This window comes from Rhipicephalus microplus, unplaced genomic scaffold (assembly GCF_043290135.1).
Source record: "Rhipicephalus microplus isolate Deutch F79 unplaced genomic scaffold, USDA_Rmic scaffold_14, whole genome shotgun sequence".
Taxonomy (NCBI): domain Eukaryota; kingdom Metazoa; phylum Arthropoda; class Arachnida; order Ixodida; family Ixodidae; genus Rhipicephalus; species Rhipicephalus microplus.
In genome coordinates, this window is record NW_027464587.1 from 16,198,541 (window position 1) to 16,216,731 (window position 18,191).

Below are 18,191 nucleotides of genomic sequence, written 5' to 3' on the forward strand. Positions count from 1 at the left end.
TGCGTGACAAAAGCGGTCTTTTCACGGTCCATGTCGCCGACAGCAATTTGCCAGTACCCTGATCTTAGATCAATGGACGAAAAATACTTAGCGCCGTGAAGACAATCCAGGGCGTCGTCTATGCGCAGTAGCGGGTAGACTTCTTTTTTAGCAATCTTGTTCAGATGTCGGTATTCAACACAGAATTGCCAAGTGTTGTCCTTCTTTTTGACAAGAACTACAGGGGAAGCCCATAGACTACATGATGGCTCAATTATGTCTCTGGCGAGAATTTTGTCGACTTCTGTTTGAATTATGTGACGCTCGTTTGGAGATACGCGGTATGGCCACCGATGGACAGGGAGGCATCGCCGGTGTCAATGCGGTGCTTTACAGCAGTGGTTTGACCAAGCGGATGATCACAAAAGTCAAATACGTCCCAGTATGACTCAAGGACGTGAAGGAGTGCGTCAGCTTGATGCGGCAAAAGGTCTGGTGCGATCATTTTTTTAACGTCAGCAGACGGACTTGCTTGCGAAGATCGAGAATGCATGTAGCTACAGTGTCCAGCATCGTTCGAAGATAGAGCTGAGATGACGCATTCGTCAGAGGGAGTCAGCATGGGGAGGGCAATTCCATGCGGGAGCACTTGTGGACACAGAGCAAAGTTGAGCACCGGAATAAAGGCGTGGTTTGCACGTAACTGAATAACAGTGTGTGGTAAGGTAACACTGTGAGTCCAAAGAATGGATCTAATGGGCGTGAGCACATAGTCACCATCGGATACAGGTGGTGAGGCATTACAGTGATGCAGGTCACAGTTTGTGGTGACAAACGGACATGCTCAGCAGAGCAAGCACATACGAGCTTGAGGTGGACTGGGCGGATCAATCGTACATGGTAAGTCAAGTTGCGCAGTACCAGCTGAACAGTCGATTAGGGCTGATTGAGTGGGCAAAAAGTCAAGACCGAGGATCACATCATTGGTGCAGTGAGAGAGAACAGTGAAGAGAACTGAAGTTTGGCGGCCGGCGATAGTGACGCGTGCAGTACAGACGCCAATAACAGAAGCCGTACCACCATCAGCAACACGAACACTGCGTGAAGGGGCTGGAGTAAGGACTTTCTTCAAGCGGTTACAAATGTGCAAGCTCATCACAGAAATATGGGCGCCAGTGTCCACCAAGTCTTTAACAGATAAACCGTCCTCTTCAACGTCGAACAGGTTCTGATTGGTCGGCAGTGTCAACAGAGGAATTGGAGAGCAAGTCGTATCAGCAGCATCACCTCCAGGAGCTGCAGCCATTAGTTTTCCGAGGAAAACCGCCGGGCAGAGAATGGGGATGGGGAACAGGGTGGTGGTGGAGACCGGGAAAATCTACGTCGAGGTGAAGGTGAGCGACTGTGCTGGGCAGTGGTCATAGTGGTCGGGTCGTAATTAACTGAGCCATCACGCCGTGGTAGTTCCTAATCATAGAGATAGGCTGATGAGTGGAGGTTGGAGAAGCTTGAGTTTGCCCGATATGGTGAGGTCCACGTGCCCCGGCAATGGTGGGAAATGTGTCCCACTCGTCCACATCGAAAGCAAATCGGCCTGTTGTCAGGCGTCCTCCACGCATTTGGGTCACGGTTACGTGAAGCAGGGCGGTGATAATGCTGTGGGTGGCTGGAGGTAGGTGAACTGACAGCGTCAGGACGGTGCACAGAACAGACCATGTGAATACCCGCGTTGGCTAGTTCTTGGCGAACGACGGTCTGTATTAGCGATATGGTCGGCTGAGGATCACTCGGTGCTAGTGCTCTCAAGGGTGCGAGTGATATGGCCTCGATTTTGCGGCGTACGATTCTCGTGATGTCACCGGAGTGTGAATTGGGCTGGGTGGCTATACGACAATCCTCGCAAGTTGACGTCGCAGCAGTGTTGGGGAGGCACGTAAAGTGGTGGGCAATGCGACGACTTTTGCCTCTTGAAAGCGTTGACATTCCAAGATAACATCTTGCACGGTGGAACAGCCTTTGCACACAAGGAGGTTAAATGCATCGTCTGCGATGCCCTTGAGCAAGTGTGCTACCTTGTCTGCTTCAGCCATGGTTTGGTCAATTTTACGACAAAAGGTCAGAACATCTTGTATATACGCCAGGTAAGATTCCGTGGACATCTGAACACGTGTGCCAAGTTCTTTCTTAGCGGCCTGCCTGCAGCCGGCAGATTGACCAAACAACTCACGTAACTTGGTCTTGCATACGTTCCAGCTCGTGATCGCATCCACGTTGTTATTAAATCATGCCTTGGCCATTCCTTGCAAATAAAAGATGACGTTTGCCAGCATCAAGGTTGGGTCTCACCTGTGATTTTCGCTGACGAGCTCGTAGAGTTTAAGCCACTCATCCACGTCCTTGTCTTCCGTTCCCGAAAAGTTGCCGGGATCGCGGGGTGGAGCGGCCACGAGAAAAAGAGGAGAGGTCGGCGCCGTTGATGCATTGGGCACGGCATTTGACGAAGTGTTGGTGCCGGTGGACATGTAGGAAGCAACGACTAGGCGTCCGCTGCGTAACTCCTTCGTGCGTTGTAACCCAGCACCTTCCATCAAAATGTTACGTGAAGGTACACGCGATACTAGGCATTTCAAGATATATTTACACCACGCCAACGCGCAAGCCAAGATGGAGAAGAAGAGCTGATGATGATGATCCTTCTTACCCTGGCGCATGCCCACGAAGGGGGCCCTACACCAAAATCATGTTGTCTTTCTCCGCGCCTATCCAAAGCTTTTGTGGGACATTGTCTCATAACAATATCTTTGCGGAGAGAGTTGACGATGAAATAATATTTCAGCTTTCTGTGACAATGAGAAATGCGTTTAACATGTGCCACGTTTTTATAAGTCAACACATGCAGCTCTCCGATGCACATTAGGCCATTGTGTTCTACGTCCGCCATCTTGTGCAAAATTTGCTAGTTTAATTCACCTAAATTAGCTATACTTTTTTTGTCAGAGACTTCATTTCTTTTCTTTCAATAGGTCGAGGAGAATGGGACTAAAAGCTCGAGGGATTGACAAAGTACCGATCCAGTCACAACTTGGCAAAGCAGCAATACTCGTCAGACATTCATACATGTAGAATATAAAAATAAACTTTACAAGTACAAAATGATACCAAGTACGAATACAAAAATTATGAAACAAATCCCCACAAATAGAGAGCGAAGGAATACGTATCCATTATGACTTGGCATTAACATGAAAAACAAAAATGAATAAGTAGAGTGACCGAAGTTCTGGGAAATTTAGTATTCGGGAAAGAATAATTAGCTGGGCAAAGCATCTATTGTGACGATATTGATTATTTAATATTACCTATATCTACAGCGCTATAGTTGGGTAATATTCGTAATAAATTAATTACACATATCATTATAATGAAGTAGCGAAAATCATGAGGATCAAAACTATACACTGATACACAGAGACATAGCAGTAAAAGATACAATACAGTAATAAGAATTTATTTTAAAATGCGCAAGATAGCCAATCATAGCGACGTTTTCTGCAATATTTAAATAGATTCATAGGAAGTTCTCAATGGCAGAAGAAAGGACAAAGTGTCAATGTCTTCGTGGTTTAAGGTGGTTAATAGGTAAGGTAGCCTGTAGGACAATGTTCATCCTAAAATCTCCTAGGAATAGGTAAAATCTGCATTTAATTTGTCGTGCCTAGTGAGACAAACACTTGGGTATACGTTTATCTTAGCAAGATAAACTATGATACTACAACCATGTTTAACCAATGCTTTATGACATTTCAATTATAAATACGAGATTTATAAAATGATATTCTGGCTCCCGCAGTGCGGGTGCATTGATTCAAACTTCTGATCTTGGAGTATAATCGATAAAGCACCCGAGATGGTCAAAATTTTCGGATCCCTCCACTAAGGCGTCTCTCATAATCATATGGTGGTTTTGGGACGTTAAACTAAACATATCAAGGCCTTTTCAAAAATGGTTTTCAGAGATGAGAATATAAAGGGCTTAGGTGCCATGTACTGCCCTACACTCGCTCGATCAAAATGATTTTACCAAAAACGGGTCACCATCACACAGCGGGGGAGCAATTTTTGTGGAGAGCGGGGCGTGCAGTTTCTTTTGTCTCCACCTTAAAGTTACCCGCGCTGGTGCATGCAGCGCCCCAAGCGGCATTGGCACGCTTTAGGGACCGGTTTCGGCGGCCGTTTTTCACACCTCCTCACTCTAGCCACCCTATCTATAGGAATTATGGTAAGTACAGGTTTCGGATTGGATAGGGTTAGCTAGCGAACTGTCTACAGACTTTTTTTTCTACAGTTTCAGTTTCAATCTTCACGCAGCGTTGGGTAGTTGGGTGCGATGAAAAGTACCGAAGCAGCACCTTTGTTGTGCAAAGAGTGTAAAAACCACTAGGTCTGAAGTTTGCTGTGACATTGGAGCTTTGTCGTATTTGACAGTTTAAATGAAGCGTCATCCACTCACCGTTGCGCATATATGTAGTGTCTCATGCCAGTGCAGGATATTGCATCAAGTTCACGTTTTTTTATGAGTGCGTCTTGTCTAAACTTATTTTAAATCGACTGCAAAACAATAACAAAGCTAAGTAGACGCACGGTCACACTCCGCTGACTGAACTTCACAACAAAACAGAGTTGCATTGGGGGGAGACCACTTAGACATATGCACCTAACATCACAGAAAATGAAACGTTAAGTGTTTACTGTACTGTTATTTCCATAAAACAGTGACGCTTACTTTCGAGAGAAAAACAAGCATGTTTGTTTTTAAGTGTTGTAAAAAATAATTAATTAAATCTTGATGCCAAATTTGAAATGCAATGGATGAGCAATGCATACCTTGGTGGTTAGAGTTGCCCAGGTCTCACTTTTGCCACCTCGTCACGAAAACTTCTTGCAATAAAGTTTGTGTACAAACAAATGAAGCATGTTTCAATTAAATATAAGTTCATATCATTTTGTTTTACACTCGAAAAAAAAGCGTCGCGAATCTCAAGAATGTAATCTATCCGAAGCAGATCCGAAGCTTGCACTTCTCATGATCATCATGATAAGCACCGCTGAAGGAGCTGGCGCAGACACTAGTTCCAGATTCTCCGCTAGGTACTATTGTATGAAACTCTGGCTTGGCCACAGCCTTGCCCTGTTGTTGTGAGTCTTGTGCAATCGCATCTAATATCAGTTGCATGATGCTGCACATAAATAAAGTGGCACCACCATTGCATTGTGACACTGATACGCAAAACAGTCAAGTCATTTAAACATTGTTTTGGCTATTGGTATTTCCAAAAACAATTTTACATTTTTGGGTGTTACGGTGTAGGCTCGAGGCTCCTCCGACCATGGCCACCGTGTTGCCGCTCATATTGAGTGCCGCTGCACTTGCAAGCAGGCTGCTCAGCTGTGTGTGTGTGCATCTGAACAGAACACGATGAACTTCAAGCTATAAATCCCAACCATCTCACATTTTCAACATGCACCATCAAGTGCAATGCCGCTAGTGATGCTTGACAACATGACAGCATCCAGATTCTCCTGACAGCTGCCATTTATGCTGTGCTGCTGCACTCACAGAGTTTTTTATAAGTACTATACCACAGGAAACTCTGGTGCTAGTGTCTATGGGAGCTGCAATGCATGGTGCTTCAGCCAGCATGGAATGATGGATGGTACACAGATTTGTCTAATCTTCATTCTTATAGTTCCGTTTGGCTTCCCGTGGCCTGACTCTTCTTTGCTGAAGGTCAACAAAGGTTAAGCAGTTACACCACACCATCTTGCCCATTTTAGGATCACGAAGTTCACAACGGTTCCTTTTTTTTTTATTTGAAACAAAACCGAAACACGGTGATAAAGAAAGCCACAAGTGGATTTGAACCAAAATGGCTAGGCGAATTCGTGTACTATCATCATTCTCATGGTGGTTTAACGATCACAGCATCAGAGTTGCCTCAAGTTATTTTAAAGAACTCTATGACTGCACCCTTGCTTAATCCCACCAACAAGTTGTCTCTGTGTACTACAAAGCAATCCATGCAGCTCCAGTGCTACTTCGCTCTTGTTTTGAATAGTTTTTAGCATCACTTAGATTGAAAGTGAGGGTGCTTGTGTGTACGGTTGTAACTCCAGTGCTACTTCGCTCTTGTTTTGAATAGTTTTTAGCATCACTTAGATTGAAAGTGAGGGTGCTTGTGTGTACGGTTCTGATCCCACACCCGATAGCACCACTTTGGCAGACGAAGAAGTTCTTCGGAAGGTGGCAGTGTCAGCAATGACTGTGCCATACAGCTGTTGCAGTATAATTTATTCGATGCTGAGTGAGGCTGCTTATGTAGTACACTGCCTTATACGCTTTTTTTATTTTATCTTTTGTGTTACCGGCCCATGTTGCACATGTAGATCATGTCTTGCACAAACTGTACCAGAATCTTTGGGAGCATTCTAGATTATTTTAAGATCATCTGTTTGGCTTGAGTGCACAAACGCGAGCAGCTGAGTTTTTTCTGGAACAAGTGCAGCCACCAGGAATAACACTCACATGTTCGGTGCCTCATGTATAAATGCCAACGCCCTTTGCCGCGGTTCAGTTTTTTGACAGCCAACTCTCCATTGTACACGTATCAGTAGACAGTGTGTATTGCTGCGGTTTGACTTTCCGTTTCCCAGCCTTGAGTTCGGCCAAATAAAGAGTTTCATCTTGGACAAGCTGACTGAGCCTTGGTACAAGTCACTACCTCTTGACAATACTATACAGAATGGTAAAAATTAATGGAATTGCTTAAGTTGAATTGTTCGGAGTGTTCACATTCAGTTCAGTCAGTCAGACAACCAATCAAAGGAGAATTTAATACGCTATAATTTGGAAAATGTGTACACAAGTATTGTGTCCCATGGCCGAAGTGACTACAATAATTGAGAAAAAAATATTTTCACACCTGTGCAGGCAGCAGCATAGCACAAGGTCTGAGACTCCTTTGTTATCCCACTCATTTAGACAGATGGTAGTGAAATATCAATAAAAGTAAAGCAACCTGAGGGCAATCTGTGATTGTACGCTCACTGTCGTTTTAACGTAAAATAAATTTTTGTCTGCGAACTTTTGCTGGGCCTTCGTACAGGAAGACAGGCTAAGAATACTAGTTGATTAACTGTGTGGTGTTGTCATTGTGCAGCATCATCATTGAAATTGTGTAATCGTTGCAGTTGAAATGCATGCAGAGACGAAACCTAGCTCTAGAGTAAAGGTTCTAGAAAAGCACTAGGCTATTCTGAATGATTGCACTGAAATTGCTGCACCGTGTTATCTTCACAGGCTGGGCATTGTACTACTTCAACCTTGACAGGGTGCTTGAGTATGCTGTGCATCACGTGCCTGAGCTGTCGGCACAGCTGGCCAGGATATACTTTACACTGCCAACCAGGTTGCCTCACGTGGTGGAAATCTCTGCCAACGTACCACACTCTCATTTGCATAGCATTGTTGAAGTGAGTAGGACCAGAGTTGCCACTTCTACTAGTAGTTAGTGAATTTGGATTTTTAAGGTCACCTGTAGCACTTAATTTATTTCCATTTGAAGGTCGTAATTTTGAGCATATTCACATTTTTTCTGCATATAAACATGTTTTAGTGCTCATTATGCTTGCTGATAGCACATTTGTTGATGACTTTGTGTAGTTGATCCTTGAAATCACACATTCACACAAGTAACATTATTCTCGCACTAGCAAATGTGCAGTGCACAGAGTAGACATTAGTTTGGAGATAATGTTAAGAAGCAGATATGTGCTTTTGTTCATAGTTTCACATGATTACCTCGTACAGCAAAATTACTTTTTCATTTTTCTTCGTATTTGAGTGACTTTTTTGCTGTACACTCAAATCTCAATATAATGAATGTGGGTATAATAAATTATCTGTTTGAAACTTATAATGAAGTAACTAAAGAATAGTTTTCTCATGATACAATGTTACAAATATATATTTATAACACATTTCTTAACATAATGAAGCATTTTTGTGGCAGGTGTGATTTTGTTATCAGTGAGATAATTTTGTAATTAAAAATGCTTTTCAAAAGTGCAAAAATTGACCCAACTCATGCTTATTTTGAGTTTCTTTTCTATTGTTGTGTAACCCACTCCCCTCTGTAATGCCCTTGGGCCCTGAAGGTATTGAAATAAATAAATTAGCCATGTCACTTTCTTGGAAGGGGGGAGGGCAGGGGGCTTCTTTTGAGATGTGTATTGGCTCATTATCATCTCAAGAGCTTTTGACACATCTGCATTACGTTGGATTATGTGTACTCAAAATTAACTGAGTACACAGATCTTTTTGTCAAGTACTGTTTACAGTTCTTATGAAAAGGATTCAACTGAAATTGAGAGTGATACAGCAAGCCATTGAAGGAAGGTGCAATCCTACCACTACTATCAACGGTGGTGCCTTTGGCATATCGCAGCTGCTCCAGTAGACTCCATCCACAAAGGAGTGGTATCACTGTCACGCGTTGGAGACACTCACTGAATGAAAATTGATTGGGTGCACGCCATGGTGTGCCCTGTATGTGCAGAATAGCTGTCATTCGGGTTGCAGTGAAACAAGATGGCGGCTGAAATGCTAATGCATAGATGTTCAGCAAGCACCAAACCTGTCGTACAACATATCAGCTAGGAAGGAAAACAAGGAAAAATACAGAATGCTGATGCCTTGGTCTGCAGCAAGCACCAAAACCTGTCACACAAGCAATCCCCTAAGAAGAAAAACAGGTACCAAGACAGAATGCTGATTTGTTGGTCTGCAGTAAGCACCAAAACCTGTCATACAAATTTTGGTGCCAGCTAGGAATGAAAATAGGCACAAAGATGAAATACTGATGCATTACTCGGCAATAAGCACCAGAACCTGTCGTAAAACTTATCGGCTAAGAAGGAAAACAGGGAAAAAGATGGAATGCCAGTTCGTTGGTCTACAGTAAGCACCAAAACCTCTCATACAACCTCTCAGCTAGGAAAAAAGAGAGGTACAAAGACAGAATGCTGATACGTTGGTCTGCAGTAAGCACAAAAACCCATCGTGCAACTTATCAGCTAGGAAGAAGAACGCGTACGAAGACGGGATTCTAATGTGTTGATCTGCAGTAAGCACCAAATCTTGTCATACAACCTATCAGCTAGGAACGAAAACAGGTGCAAAGATGAAGTGCTGACGCGTTGGTTTGTAGTAAGCACCAAAACCTGTCGTAAAACCTATCAGCTAAGATGAAAGACAGGAACAGAAACGGAATGCTGATGCGTTGGGTCTGCAGTAAGCATCAAAACCTGTCATACAACCTATCAGCTAGGAAGAACAGGTACAAAGACTGAATGCTAATGTGTTGGTCTGCAGTAAGCACGAAATACTGTCGTACAACCTATCAACTAGGGAAAAAAAACAGGTACAAAGACGAAATACTGATGCGTTTGTCGGCAATATGCACCAAAACCTGTCATACAACCTATCAACTAGAAAGAAAAACAGGTACAAAGATGGAATGCTGATGCGTTGGTCTGCAGTAAGCACTAAAACCTGTCATATGTATAACCTGTCAGCTAGAAATCAAAACAGGCACAATAATGAAATGTTGATACATTGGTCTGCAGTAAGCACCAGAACCTGAAATACAGCCCATCAGCAAGAAAAGAAAACAGGGACAATGACAAAATGCTGATGCATTAGTCTGCTGTAAGCACAAAAACCTATTGTACAACCTATCAGCTAGGAAGAAAAACAGGTACAAAGACGGAATTCTGATGCAATGGTTTGCAGTAAGCACCCAAACCTCTTGTACGGTTTGTCAGCTAGGAAGGAAAATAGGCACAAAGATGAAATGGTCATGCGATAGACGGCAGTAAGCACCAGAACCTGTCATACAATCTATCAGCTAAGAAGGAAAACCGGGACAAAGACAAAATGTTGATGCATCGGCCAGCAGTAAGCACCGAAACCTGTCGTACAACATATCAGCTAGGAAGGACAAAGACGAAAAGCTTATGCGTTGGTCGGCAGCAAGCACCAAAACCTGTCAAACAACCAACCACCTAAGAAGAAAAACAGGGACAAAGACAGAATGCTGATGAGTTGGTCTGCAGTAAGCACCCAAAACTGTCATACAACATATCAGTTAGGAAGAAAATCGGGGACAAAGACAAAATGCTGATGCATTAGTCTGAAGCAAGCAAGAGAAACGGTCATACGACCTATAAACTAGGAAAGAAAATAGGCACCAAGATGCAATGCTGATGTGTAAGTCTGCAGAAAGCACCAAAACCTGCCGTACAACCTATCAGCTAGGAATGAAAACAGGGACAAAGACGAAATGCTGATGTGTTGGTCTGCAGTAAGCACCAAAATATATGGTACAACATATCAGCTAAGAAGAAAAACAGGGAGAAAGACGGAATGCTGGTACGTTGGTCTGCAGTAAGCACCAAAACCTGTCACACAACCAATCAGCTAGGAAGAAGAACAGGGACAAAGATGGAATGCTGATGCATTGGTCTGCAGTAAGCACTAAAACCTGTCATACGTACAACCTGTCAGCTAGAAACGAAAAAAGGCACAATAACGAAATGCTGATGCATAGGTCTGCAGTAAGCACCAGAAGCTGTCGTAAAACCTATTAGATAGAAAGAAAAACATGTACAAAGACAGAATGCTGATGCCTTGGTCTGCAGTAAGCGGTGAAACCTGTCAAACCTGTCATTCAACCTATCAGCTAGTAAGAAATACAGGTACAAATATGGAATGCTGATGTGTTGGTCTGCAGTAAGCACCAAACTTGTCATACAACCTATCAGCCATGAAGAAGAACAGGGACAAAGACGGAATGCTGATGAATTGGTCTGCAGTAAGCACCCAAAACTGTCGTACAACATATCAGTTGGGAAGAAAATCGGGGACAAAGACAAAATGCTGAAGCATTAGTCTGAAGCAAGCAAAAAAAACTGTCATATGACCTATAAGCTAGGAAAAAAATAGGCACCAAGACGCAATGCTGATGCATAAGTCTGCAGTAAGCACCAAAACCTGCCGTACAATCTATCAGCTAGGAATGAAAACAAGGACAAAGACAAAATGATAATGCGTTAGTCTGTAGTAAGCACCAAGACCTGTCATTCAACCTATCAGCTAGGAAGGAAAACAGGGACAAAGACGAAAAACTGATGCGTTGGGTCTGCAGTAAGCACTAAAACCTATCACACAACCAACCCCCTAAGGAGAAAAGCAGGTACCAACACAGAATGCTGATGCGATGGTCTGCAGTAAGCACCAAAACCTGTCATACAAACGATCAGCTAGGAAGAACAGGGACAAAGATGGAATGCTGATGAATTGGCCTGCAGTAAGCACCCAAAACTGTCATACAACATATCAGTTAGGAAGAAAATTGGGGACAAAGACAAAATGCTGATGCATTAGTCTGCAGTAAGCAAGAGAAACTGTCATACGACCTATAAACTAGGGAAAAAAATAGGCACCAAGATGCAATGCTGATGCATAAGTCTGCAGAAAGCACCAAAACCTGCCGTACACCCTATCAGCTAGGAATGAAAGCAGGGACAAAGACGAAATGCTGATGCATAACACTGCAGCAAGCACGAAAAACTGTCGTACAACATTGCAGCTATGAAGGAAAACGAGAACAAAAACGGAATGCTGATGCGTTGGTCTGCAGTAAGCACCAAAACCTGACATACAACTTATCAACTAAAAAAAATCACAAAGATGAAATTCTGATGCATTAGTCTGCTGTAAGCATCAGAACCTGATGTACAGCCCATCAGCAAGAAAAGAAAACAGGGACAAAGGCAAAATGCTGATGCATTATTCTGCAGTAAGCACCAAAACCTGTCATACAACAAATCAGCCAGAAAAGAAAATGGGGAAAAAGACAAAATGCTGATGCATTAGTCTGCAGTACCCACGAAAAGCTGTCGTACAACATTGCAGCTATGAAGGAAAATAAGAACGAAAACGGAATGCTGTTGCGTATGTCTGCATTAAGCACCAAAACATGTCATACAACCCACCAGCTAGAAAAGAAAACGGTGAAAAAGAGGAAATTGGGGGGGGGGGGGGGAAGCGGTGGTGCTGATGCATTAAACTGCAGTAAGCACCAGGACCTGTCGTACAACATTTCAGCTATGAAGGAAAACAGAGATGAAAACTAAATACTGATGCATTGGTATGCAGCAAACACCGAAACCTGTCATACAACCTTTCAGCTAGAAATGAAAACAGGCACAATAACTAAATGCTGATACATTGGTCTGCAGCAAGCACCAAAACCTGACGCACAACCTGCCAACTAGGAAAAAAATAGGCACAAAGACGTAGTCTACAGTAAGCACGAAAACCTGTCGTACAATCTATCAGCTACGAAGGAAAACAGAGAGAAAGACGGAATGCTGATGCATTGGCCTGGAGTAAGCACCAAAACCTGTCATAAAACCAATCAGCTAGAAAGAAAAACAGGTAAAAAGATAGAATGCTGATGTGTTGGTCTGCTGTAAGAAAACTGCATACCAATGCATCAGCATTCCGTCCATGTTCTTGTTTTCATTCCTAGATAATAGATTGTAAGACAGGTTCTGATGCAGTTTTGTTGTTGTTGCTGTTGTTGTTACAGTTCTTTTTTTCTATGTGTGCACATGTGTGACGGTTTGGAAGCTAACCATCGGTTCAATAAAAGCCAGTTGCATGTGTGCACTTGTCCATGTCTCTTCTAATTTCTTAGTTGAGCGCCTATGAATTATGTCCCAGCTATGAACCAACTAGCCCAACAGCAGACACTATTGAGCAATTATGCCATGGTAGCTTTGCATGAAAGAGGCTCTGCGGCAAAGCACAAGTTTTATTTGTAGCGACGGCAGCTGCATTTTGGAGAGAAGTGAAATGCAAAAAACTTCTTCGATTTAAGTGCACCTTAACCTTTTCGTTACTGCGTGAGAATGGTTGTTTTTTATATGTCTCGGGAAGATTGTTTTTGCCTGTTTTAAAAGTACTCCAGCACGCATTGCAGCATACCGAACTTTGCAGAATGAAATGCTCTTTCCAAAAAATATAAGTAGTAGAGCAGCAAAAATATTTTAGAATGAATAAAAACGTGAAAAGAGTGAAATTTTTTTATCACCACCTGGTAAACAATAGAATAAAAAACACTATATATGCAAAAATATTCAAAACAAACAAAATTCTGAATATACATTTCGTAGATAAATGACCCAGGAACAGTATAAAAATAATTGATATTCTACAAAATGTTTCTCTTCACATAGACAAAGAAAATCAGAACCGAGGTGCTGCTTCATTGCTCATGCCATGCGGTGAAGCACGAGACACAAGTGTACTTGTACACTCTTCTCAGTAAATTTTTGTTGCCTTGCGATAAGAGTCTTCAGGTATTCCAATACAGATGGATACCAGTGATGTGAATAATCCCTCGATAAATGAGGTGTCCGTTGAACTTCGCTATTTCATCTAGCACACCTTTTTTTCCGAGCCACCTCTCTCCCCATAGGTTGGCGTTCCAATATATGCATCCAAGCATACGCTTTTGCATCTTTGCACATGTCGTAATAAAAAAGGACAATATCACATGCAGTTCTAAAATGTTTCGCATTGCTTTATGTCAGAGTCAAGATGTGCTCCCGGGACCTCCTTGCCGTTAGGAAAGTTCTGCAGCCAGCGCCTTCACATCACGCCCTAGCGATGTGTAGACCACGCACGTAACCTGAGTAAATATAAGCTTATGCACAAAGGTCAGAAGTTATATGCACTTGCGGCAGAGGGGATAACTTGAGAATGTAAGCAAAACAAACCAATCATTGGCTACGGATGTTTCAGGCAAAACATTGTCGCCATAAAACTTGAAGCTGAGGTGCTGTCATTCGCAAAATCTCAGCTTGTTCTCACTCAATTCAGGTAGGCTCGTAAGACAGTTTCAAGCAGCACATGTTTTGCAGCTTTAAGGTAATAAACTGAACTGAACTGAACTGAGCAGGGCTGACGCACACGCATGCGTGCATGACAACCACGTAATAGAAGCGACTAGTGACACTAGATGTGAGCCTTCGTTTGATATACCGATATAAGCTAAACCAAAACGGCTGGAAACTGGCTGTGAGAGCTTTATACATGCGGCGGACCTTGGGAAATAATTTTTTGCAGAATCATTTTTTCTGACTTCTAGCAACAGCTCTCTATTGATTAGCTAGCATAAATTTCCGACAATTATTACAGCTCAACTCGGTCAAATTGTGAAGCTAACACATCAATTCAGTATTTGGCTTGCGAAGTTTTCTTTCATTACAGAATTTCGATGTTACTGTAGCATAATCATGAGAGGCATGCACTTCTGTCAAGTTCGCCAATCTAGTGCATTTTTCCAACTACACACGCACATTGGTTCGTGCTAAAGTCTGTAAAAAACCTCTATGTTGCCCAATTCGGCAAATTCAAAAAAATTCCGAAAGTTGAGTGGCTAAGCTAACTACTAGAAAGTGCTGCGTACAAGAGAAAGGAATATAAAATTCCAAAATTGATAACCAAAAAGTGCCAATCACCGGTGATCGATTTGAGTAGGAGTGGTAACGAAAGAGCTAAGAAACCTAAGGTTGTCACAGTCAATCCAGAGTCCTAGCCTCATGAGCATGTTGTGGTTTGGACATGGAAAACCCTTGTAACTGTTATTACCATTTTCCTGCTTCCAACTTCCAACTCGTCTGCTTCACAGTTCTTCTGCTGACCCTCGTTGAGGCATTTCATTGAGCCTGTTGGTGTTGACTGAAGGCTTCCATATTACTAATAAATGCACACAAAGACACTAGAAAAAGAGACAGGATGACAGCTAGCGGTGTTTCTTTCTCTGGTATTCTTGTGGGTATTCACTAGTATAATATGGAAGCTTCTACTGGTTGTCTTGGTCTGGAGCTCTAAATTTATGAATCGCCAAAACACTCTTGGACTTACTGAGGCACTTGCAAAAAAAGCAGCATCACTAGTCATGGCGAAAAGTGTGCTCATTGTTCTTTTGACAGCACATATACGTGTAACTGCAATTTTTTCTTTCTTTTTCTTTCTAGCAAATGGCAAGTGGTTTTTTGAAGACTCAGATCGCACAGTCGTGGTCACTGCCACGGCTCAAGAAAGGCCAGAAGGTGGCGGCCATTTTCGGCACCGGGCACGTGGTGACCTTCGACGGTGTGTTTCTCGAATTTCCCAGCTACCCGGCTTCGTACTGCATGTACCTCCTTGCGCACGACATTGGCGGTCGACAGTTTACGCTGACAACCAGTGCCAATGACCTGCTCATTGACTTTCCCGAGATCACTCTCACAATATCGGGACAGGATGGCAGAGTTCTCATCAATGGAAGTGATGCTCTTGTACATCTTCCTCTGGTGCTCAAATCTGGGTAAGTAAATTACAGTGCAAATTTTTAAGTGAGGAGCTCTTTTCAGGGCCAGGCTTGTCATCTATTCATGCATCTCGTGTGGCATGACCACGAGAAAGTGTTCAATACAGGGCATAAAAAGGCTAGCAATGCTCAAAGGTGACTTAAATGAGCAAACAAGATCCTAAATAGTATATTGATGGATATAGCTGAGAAAAAATTGCAATTATTACCTTAAAATCATTATGAACATTTCAAAAACATACAACTGACACTGGTGACATGCAGGAGAGTGTGCCGCTTTATATTTATAAAGGTAGCAACAACTACACGCGCGCCCTCTGGAGTGGTCTAAAGAGCAGTGCTAGCAGGTGACGCTCTGCTCACTCGTGTACGTTCCGCAGATGCCTGAATCGGTTAATTATTGCCATTTGTAGCATAAGCTGCTCAGAAAACTTCAGATAACACGGGCAACTAACGTGATTCCTGAGTGCTCTAAACGTTGAAATAAAAACACGTGCTTTTCCGAAGCAGCTTCTGAGCACTTCTTATGCAGGACATTTATTTTTTCATTCATTGCGGCATAGACTTTTCTAAAAAACTAGTGGGAACTCTGGCGCTGCAGTTGTTCAGCAACCGTGGGAATGATGGGTAGTACACAGATTTGCCTAGTCTTTGTACTTGCGGGTGGCGCATCACACTTGCGGCTTCTTTTATTGCTGTTTTTTCATTGTGTTTCGAAGGAAAGAACGAACCCTTTTGAACTTAGCGACCCAATCTAAAATGGTAAGCCTAAAAGAATAAAGTGGTGAAACGCAACCGCTGAATATTTGCTGATTTTTGTTTCATGAGAAAACAGCTCCAGGGCACATGAACACAAACGGAGCGCAGAAGTACTAGACAAGTTCATGTACTACCTATCATTCCCATGCTCGCTTAAGTGCCGTGCATTGCAGCTCCCATGAACACTAGCGCCAGAGTTCCCTCTAGTGCATATTTTGGAAATTCTATGCTTCGTGGGTTTTTAAACAATATATTTACTGATTGTTTTCTTTTCTTGTGCGAAAAAAAAAAGAAAAAAAAAAGCAGGTTGCAAGCTTACTGCTACCTTCTTAAACCTCATGGGGCATCTAACCGAATTTGATTGGCAAAACATGCACTGTTATTACTTTCATTCCATATTTCAGCGTTCAGAAGTGTTCCCACAATTACATGGTATTTTCAACTATGCTCATTTTTCTTAGAAAGTGCTCTAATAAGCTTACTTAGAAGAAAGAGTTGCACTGCATGTGTGCAATGTCAGCGACCAGAGTACCTCTACAGATCAAGGAACCACAATTGTATCACCCATTCTAGTGCTTAGATGTTTTTAAAGACGTACATTTATTAAAAGCCCCGCCATCTTTCTGTCCCACATATGTGAGATATGATGCAACATTACCAAATGAAGAGCAGTGCAAATTTAAGGGCTTATTTTATTTGTCATTCCCAGTATTAACAAGAACTCAGACAATGGTGCCAAGAAAAATATAGGGCATGTTATTGGAAGTACTTTTAATGTTACTGCAAAAAAAAGAAAAGTGGGCGAAAAGATAACTTGCCACAGGCAGGGACTGCATCTGCGACCTCCGAACAACGCGTCCAATTCTCTACCACTGAGCTGTAATGGTGTATGGGCATTTATATTGGGAGCATCTGTCAGCATCACTGTAATGGCAACAGGTAATGACTACAGTGCCGCCGCTGCTGCTCGAAGCTGTAAATTATTCTTGGTAAAACGTCGGCCCGTCGTCACTCGCCCACTACTTTGAGATTGGTCCAACCTTGGCAGCCAACTTAGGGCTGGTCTCTAGGATTGACATTGGCCTCACACAGGCCTATGTCAGCACACAACGTAGGTCTGAAGTGGCAGCTCATTTCCCGAGTGCGCGGCACATGTGGGTTCACCATGGTTCGACCTTATATAAGCATGAACTTACCAACGGCAATGAGTCGGTTGCAAATGTTTCCTGCACTGCTCTTTTTCTTGTATTTTGTGCATTTGGCATTGGCACAGTGCACATGCAAGACAAAATTAAATGCCTTTAAGAGTCGGCACTTGTTAGCATGTAAGCACATGTAACACGCAGTAAAAGAAATAGTTGAGCGTACGCTTCCTCATTTTAGATGTTTATTTTAAATTTGCACAATTTTTTATGCCACATTGTTAGCATTTAACGATTTGCAGCAGGCCTTCTGCAACCCAACTATCCAGTCCATGGAGTAGCATTCCTGCTAAATCAGTTCTCTCATTCGGTCACTACGGAAGACAGGCTCAAGTTTGCACAGCACCATTCTTTGCCCTAAAGCCCTTTCATCACGTCTACTGTCGCCTTTTTAAGTAGCGCCAACAATTGTTCCACTACCGCCGCCTAGTTCCGGTTTCGGAGTTTCCGAAAGGAAGTTATTGAGCCACTTCCTTTTGCTTTTTTTTTCTTTCATGTTGTTTTTGAACACGTGAGAAAGTAATTATTTTCTTCTTCTTTCCACAAGTGTTGTCTCGAGTTTCATTCTATGCTTGCGAGAAATTCCACCTTGCTGCTGTGCACAAGGCTGCCTGACGGGTTGATGACCAAATGCTAGCAGAAATGCGAAAAGGCATTCGTGATTACAAATGTTTAATAATCTTCAGACCAAACGGCTCTCAGTGCGCTGGAACATGCCAAACTGTGCACGCATACATGCTTGATCCCA

General features: G+C 42.7%; 1 protein-coding gene across 4 annotated transcripts in view; it reads left to right on the top strand.

Moving 5' to 3' along the window:
* Positions 1–18,191, top strand: part of LOC119181451 (uncharacterized) — a 607,968-nt gene that overhangs the window by 434,314 nt on the left and 155,463 nt on the right. For all 4 annotated transcript variants that reach the window (XR_012888604.1, XR_012888603.1, XR_012888605.1 and 1 more), the window contains exons 31-32: positions 7,337–7,509; positions 15,148–15,479. Coding sequence is in view for 1 of the 4 variants with exons in the window: in XM_037432704.2 (XP_037288601.2) it covers positions 7,337–7,509; positions 15,148–15,479 (505 nt within the window). In the remaining 3 variants the exon portion in view is untranslated. The remainder of the gene's footprint in view (positions 1–7,336; positions 7,510–15,147; positions 15,480–18,191) is intronic.